The sequence below is a fragment of the Olea europaea genome, chromosome 3 (genome assembly GCF_002742605.1).
Source record: "Olea europaea var. sylvestris chromosome 3, O_europaea_v1, whole genome shotgun sequence".
Classification (NCBI taxonomy): domain Eukaryota; kingdom Viridiplantae; phylum Streptophyta; class Magnoliopsida; order Lamiales; family Oleaceae; genus Olea; species Olea europaea.
In genome coordinates this window covers 945,510-952,756 of record NC_036239.1, presented here as the reverse complement: position 1 = coordinate 952,756, position 7,247 = coordinate 945,510, and the positions used below count along the sequence as shown (strand labels likewise).

Here is a 7,247-nt window from a genome sequence, read left to right as displayed (position 1 = left end):
AAAAAAAAAATTCTTTCTTTTTTTGTTTAGAGGGTGCTGGGGTTGTCAATGGAAGACAGATCAAGTCATGCTGTAAAAGCAGATTCCGTACATAAAGGCAGATTAATTGCTGTCATTACAGTACTAGGAATATATTGGAAGTATCTAAAAGTTCGGATTTCTATTTGTACTTAGCCAACGACGATCAGATTGTCAAGTCAACATGATGTCAAATCACTAGAAAATATTGGTATAAGTAACAAGCAAATAAACTGAAACCCCATTATTTGATTTCTTTAGGGTTCCTCCTGTTGGAACAGATTAAATTCTATCAAAATGTAAATGGTTGATCCGCTAAAAAAATCTTACACAAAACGAAAGTAACAGACAATGAAAGCCAGGAATACAGGTCAGACCATGAGAAAGTAGAGAGCCACCTGACTCACTGGGCACTTGCTCATGTCAGAATACATTTGGCATAAATTTCAACCATCCAATCCATATGACATAATTCTTAAAATATCAAAAACGCTATCACAGTTATATAAGCAATGCAACTAGAGGTAAGATGGAAAAAACACTATCCTTTCCTCATCCAAACAATGACAAGTTAAGCAAAAAGCAACACACAAATTAGCAAAGTCATTAAGAAAGAAATTATATCTTTTCCTACCACGTCACATTTAATTGCCATGCATATAGTAAGCTGAAAAACCTTGTATAATCAGAGCAATAAAATTCACCTTTTCTCTTATTCCCGTTGGATGTATTGCCAGTAGCTATGCCATTACCACTGCCAATCTCACATCCCGGAAGATCCTTAAGACCAGAATTTTCATACCCCAAACATTGCAGATTGTCAAATCCACAGTCACTGAAGCTTTGACCATTTAATGCAGCACCTTCTGATCCGGAGTGAAGGCAATGAAGCTGATTGTTCTGCTGTGTATTACATGGATTCATCACATAGGTACCAGGACTAGCATTTACAAGGTATTGATAGACATCACCACTCTTGTGGGGCTTCTGGTAGGGGAAAGCTCCGATTTCGCCTTCAATTCTTCCTCTAATGTCCACAAGCAAGCACTTGAGCCTAGCAATCTCAGCCTCCAATAAAGCTTGACCCTGAAGCCTCTTCATTAGCTGTTGATTCAAAGTTCTCAATCTAATAACTTCATCCTCCAATGAAGCAGCACGAGCCTTCTTCTTCTCGCGATACTTGCGTACGGCTTCACGATTACCTAGAGGGCGTCTCTTAGGTTTTCTCTCTACTGACTCTGCAGTATCATCACTTGGGGACGGAACTTCACTAGTGGCAGGCATAACTTGGGTGTGGATATGGTAACAAGTGTGTGTGTGGGAGTTATCAGGACCAGCTGTGTTGCAAGCATGAGCATGGGTGCAGGCCTGTGTACGGCCAAGAGAATCAGTGCAGGCCTCTGTCCGACCGAGGGCATCATTGCAAACCTGTGTTCGACTGAGAAACTCGTCTATGTCAAATGAGCAACTGGCCTGAGCATTGATTGTATCCAAACATGATAATAGTTGATCATTCGGAAAATCAAGCTCCCCGTTGTCCATTTCAACTGAAAATTGGTTCAAATTAAACCAAAAGGTTCACACAATGAGGCCTACAATAAAATTTTGCAGTCAATCTCAATGAAAAGTGTCCATTCCTTGCTGGATATAACTCAAAGAAGACCTAGTAACAAAAACAGATAAGACTTGTAAGTTAATCAGCCACAATCTATTAGAGAAAATAGGAACATTACTTGATTTTAATGATACCCCAGATGAAACTTACTATCTACACAATCAGAAACCTCAATTTTTGGTTTCATGAACTACCGTAAAACCCTAAAAATCCCAACGAAAATTTTCAAAGATTTGAACTTTAAGCATAATCCATGTATTAAAATCGTAATTTAGGTGAAATTGAAGCCTACAAATTAAAAATACGCAAGAAATAGAAACCCTAACTAAAGTATAATCGAGATAAACGCAAGTTTGAATTTGATCACAGTAACAAATAATTCACAAATTGAAAACACAAACAGCAAGCGGTATATTGAAAAAGAAATTGGCATACCGGAGAGTAATTTTATTCAGAACTAGAACTATCAAGACTGAATCTTGGAACAACATTAATCAAGAGGCGCAGAAGACAGTTTGCGGGATATCGAAGATGCAGAAAGACGCCAATGTCAATTATTTTAATGGCGGATGGACAAGTGGCGAAGCATATCAACCATTGGTTCAGTCAGAGACTCCAGCAGATACACAGATGAGAATATTTTCCTTTATTGAATACTAATTAGTAATTCAAAAATGCTATTTCTACATCACTTTTTTTTACATTAATTTTCACACTCCCTCACAAAGGTGAGGTTCACGATTATTTTAATTATGAACCCCACCCACTTACATGTGTGTGTGCTGTGAAAAAAGTGTACGTGTAGAATAATTAATTTTATCAACATTAAGACGCGTTTGAAATGGGTAATTATATTATCAAAACAAAATTTATTAAGTGCACCACAATTTTTAATTTTTTTCCTTATTTACTTAAATAGCCTTAAGTAGAATTACATAATTAGGATTAATATACTTTTAATTAATCACACCACAAACCTAAGCCTAATTTCTTCTTCTTCTTCTACTTCTTTTCTATAATTGCTAGTCTTGTTCCGTGATACCACATGTAAGAATTCATCAATTTGTTTAATTATTCTTTATATATATTCTTCTTCTTCTTCTTTTCTACGTGTAGAATGGTTAATTTTATCAACATTACAGACGTGTTTGAAATAGGTAATTATATTATCACCACAAAATCTATTAAGTGCACCACAATTTTTAATTTTTTCCTTATTTATAGGAGTGGGCGCGGTCTGATTCGGTCCGATTCTAAAAGAAACCGAACCGAACCGAACCGAATACCAATACGAATTTTAGAAATGGAACCATTGGTTCCATTGTTAGCTATGGAAACGAACCGGAACCAAACCAATCGATTCCGGTTCGGTTCTTTACATAAAGATGTCAAAATAAAATGTTTACTAATAAGAAATCTAAAGAAACTACCAATGTAATAATTTTAAAAAAATATATAAGAACCGAACATATTATACAAAGATTAAAAGAAAACTAAGTATATGAATTTTAAAACAATATGCAAATAATATAAGTTACTATTATAAAACAAATATTAACTTATATAAACCGTCTAGTACTTCAATGATTAAACAAACTTTCATCAAAATGAAAATAAAATAAAAGTGTTTGGAGAGTAAGTCATATATTTTACTGAAAAAAATGCCAACCGAAGGGTCCCTTTTTAATATTTTCTTGAGCCTTCAAATAATCACAATTCAGTATTTTTCTTAATTATTTAATTAAAAAGTGACATATGACTATATACATAAACATTCGTTTCATTTCCATATGTCACTGCCTCTACAATTTTTTTTTTTTCAAATTTTGTTTTACTTTGATAGAAGTTTCTTTTCACTTTAAGAGTAAGTCATATATATTACCAATTTGGTTTCGGGACAAATTGGAGAGTAAGTCTTATATTTTACCAAAAAAGAAAAAAAATGCCCACTAAAAAAATTCTATGAGAACCGTTCAGTTCCCTGCAGTTCCCATACTAGAACCAAGAATCGGACCGGAACCGATCGGTTCTTAATAATTTGTCCCGAAACCAAATTATTTTTTAGAAGAACCAGAATCAAACCGGTCGGTTCTAAACGGTTCCGATCCGATTCCGAGAAAAAATGTCCACTCCTACTTATTTACTTAAATAGCCTTAAGTAAAATTACATATTTAGGATTAATATACTTTTAATTAATCACACCACAAACCTAAGCCTAATTTCTTCTTCTTCGTCTTTTCTATGATTGCTGGTCTTGTTTCGTGATACCACATGTAAGAATTCATCAATTTGTTAATTATTCTTTATATATCTTCTTCTTCTACTTCTTTTCTATAATTGCTGGTCTTGTTCCGTGATACCACATGTGTGTGTGTGTGTGTGTGTGTGTATATATATATGTAGATATATGTACATGTATATGTATATATATGTAAATGTATATATAATTTTTTTAATTTTATTTTCAATTCGTTAAATCTTATAATTGCAAAATGCGACTCTTTATCGAAAACAACATGGAGAACATATGCTCCAATTTGTTTGATCATTCTTTATAATTTTTTTCCAATTCATCTTATGTGAAGTGAGTAGCAGTAAATATATCATCTTGACTAAAAGTTATGAATGATATAGACTAAAGAAAAAGTGAAGGACCTCTCTGAAATTATAAATTAAGTTCATCGAGAAAAAGATTCAGACCCATTTTTTAGAAATCAAGTTTTCTTCTTCTTCTTTATCTTCCCCTTCTTTGAAAAAATAATTAATAAAATTAGTGTGGATGCATCCAATATAAAACGTACACTGTGGAAAGAAATGTCTACAAGAAAAGAAAAAGATGAAGTTTAGTTGTGGTATATTTATTAAAATTTAGAATTATTTTTTTTATATAAAATTACGTATATAATTGTAAATTTGTTGTGGTGTATTTATTAAAACTATGTTTTAATCGTGGTGTACTTGATTAATTTTGTGGTGGTAATATAATTACCCATTTGGAATAGTGATTTTTTTGAAGTGGAAATTACACTAAACTCTACCATAAAATTTCAACATTCTAAAATTAGGTTGGAAGCATAGTTATTAAAATCGACTCGCTGATTGACCCGAAAAAATCATCGGATCATTGGGTCAATGGTTCAACCGTTGGGTCGACGGTTCAATCGGTGGATCGACGGTTAGACTTTAATTTTAATTAAATTATATTTTTGAAATAAAAAGAAAACTATTTTTCAAAATATAATATATATAGTTTGCTCCCATTAGTAAACAAAGCATCACCACGTGCCAGAATGGTCATGGAGTTGAAATCTCTCCTTGCCAGCTACGGTTTGAATCACAGCTTCATCAAATTTAGCATGACATTTTTATTTCAATTTAGTAATAATCCTGTTCACACGTTGAACCGGATTCGATTCCACCGAAAACAGTCCGGTTCGACAGTTCTCGGTTCGGACCGATCAATCCGGTCCGATTCTAATAACTGTACCCACTACCCATGCCAGTAATTCTCTCCCTCTCCCTACCCACTTTATCCCTTCACTCACTCTCTCTCCACTCTCTTTGTGCCCTAATTAAGTCTATTACTCTTTGTGCATTACCTTAATTCTCCACACGTTGCAGCGCTACCATGTGCAACGATGTGGCATCTATGACCTAGTTCTCCACACGTTATAGCACCGTCGTGTGTAATGACACACCGCTGGTGGTGGTGGTATGACAGATCTATGAAGGAGTGGCTTCCAATGAGGTGAAGAATATTTGGTGGAATAGGTGATTGACGACAATTTTGTTAATGGTATGAGATGGTGGTCTCGATCGCTGTTGCGCAGATCTGATTTGGTATTGGTTTGTGCAATAATTTTGTTGGTTGTGTTTGATAAGTGTGTTTTTACACACTTATTTAGCTCACAAACATAACTTAAACATGGACAAGTAGTTGAATTGTAACTTAATCTCGTTAAATTCATACAATGTAAGTGTTTCTATGGAAAAGATGGAATTCAGAAGAAAAGAGCCGAAAAAGGACCAAAATGGAACAAAGGGATAGTTCGGGGACCAAAGGTGCAAATATTGGAAAGTTGAGCTAAAGTACAGAACTAGAATGAAAATATACCAAGTATGAGATTGAGGATGATAGAAGACGATCGGAGGAAAAAAGAAGTAACATTGGACTGAATTGAAGAAAAGTGAAAGATGAAGGACTAAATTACAATTAATCAAAAGATGAGCCGAGCAAATGATCAAGGAATTGATTGACCCAAACATCAATTAGGAGTCAATATTTGATAATGGAATAAAGGAAAGAAAGAAAAGAGATCAAGAAAAGAGAAAACGGAGTTTAGGGACCAAAATGGCAAGGTTGTAAAGTTACAACCTTGCGGCCGCATGTAACTATACCATGCGGCCGCACATGATCTAGCAGGGATTTGATTGAGCTGAAAATTTGAACCATGCGAACTCATGGCTTTAACTTTCGAAGAAAAATCTGAACTTTCGTTTTTAATTGAAACTCTTTCGGGGCTCTGTGAGGACATGATATAAAAGCAAAAATTCATCAGAAATAGGGCAGAATGTCTAGGGAGAAGAAAAATACAATTTTTGGAGGTAAGGAACATGAACTTGAAGCCGATTTCACAAGAATTCAAGTGGGTTTTTAAGGTTTTATTCAAGAATTCAAGGAATTTTCATACGGGTGCTATTCTTTCTATTTATTAATTTCATTTTTTTCTGTAATTATGAATCTTCTAGGCTAGGTTTTCAATTACTAGGTGATCGATGAACCGTTGTTTGTTATTTTAATTCCATATTTCATGAATTTAATATAAAGACTCGTTTGAATAATTTGATTAGTTTACATGCATTAATTTTCTTCCGCAATTAGTGGCCAATGATTGTGTGAGTGTTGATGACTTATTTCTTACATTCGAGGGAAGTGGAATAGGTTCGATAATGTGTAAATTAACATAGGATCCGATAGGGGATAGAGATATATCCCTATACTTTATACAATTCTTAAATTGTTCACAAAACTACATGCATTCTTATATGTTTGCATCATCCATAGAGATATAGGTTGGTGGTGTGCAAGAATAGGTCTAATATATATCGAGAGAGTATATTGGATAGAATTAGGAACATTGAATTGGCAAATTTTCATCGAATCATTAATTTTATGAAATTAGGGTTTTTATAACTTCAATTGGTGATTCGTGATCCTAGTGACTTTAATTTGATTAATTTCCATAAATTAGCTTTTGAATTTTCATAATTTCATTTACTTGAGTGTTTGAGTCGTTAAATTAGAGAAATTTCGAAATTAGAGTTTCTAATTGAGAAATTAGGGGTTTCAATAAAAATTAGGGTTTTTAGTGAAATTAGGGCTTTTTGCATTTTGACCATATTTTCACTCTATTAGATTCGGTTAAGGTTATATTATATAGAATTGAATTACTCATTCTCTGAGGAACGATATTCGGACTTATTAAAATCTATTTTATTACTTTTTACGAACCGTACACTTGCGTTAGTTTTAAATCGAAAGAATTATTTCGTGAACAGTGTTGGTCGCTGCGATGGTGGTGATGTTGGCTGTGGTGGTGGAGGTGGGAATGG

The 7,247-nt window shown here is 33.8% G+C and overlaps 1 protein-coding gene across 2 annotated transcripts; it reads right to left on the bottom strand.

Moving 5' to 3' along the window:
• Positions 1–19: 19 nt before the first annotated feature.
• On the bottom strand, positions 20–2,273 carry LOC111380867 (basic leucine zipper 23-like). 2 transcript variants are annotated; one of them, XM_023004535.1, is made up of 2 exons: positions 2,069–2,273; positions 20–1,610 (listed from the first exon to the last, which is right to left on the bottom strand). In XM_023004535.1, the coding sequence occupies exon 2, from the start codon at positions 1,558–1,560 to the stop codon at positions 649–651; it is 912 nt and encodes a 303-aa protein (XP_022860303.1). In that variant the 5' UTR covers positions 1,561–1,610; positions 2,069–2,273; the 3' UTR covers positions 20–648. The 2 variants fall into 2 exon arrangements, with proteins under 2 accessions (XP_022860303.1, XP_022860299.1); XM_023004531.1 differs by having other exon boundaries at positions 24–1,681; positions 2,069–2,272.
• Between the last annotated feature and the right edge of the window lie 4,974 nt (positions 2,274–7,247).

Bases quoted from the DNA above. Each gene is read 5' to 3' on its own strand.
- LOC111380867 (XM_023004535.1), bottom strand. From the start codon at position 1,560: ATGGACAACGGGGAGCTTGATTTTCCGAATGATCAACTATTATCATGT.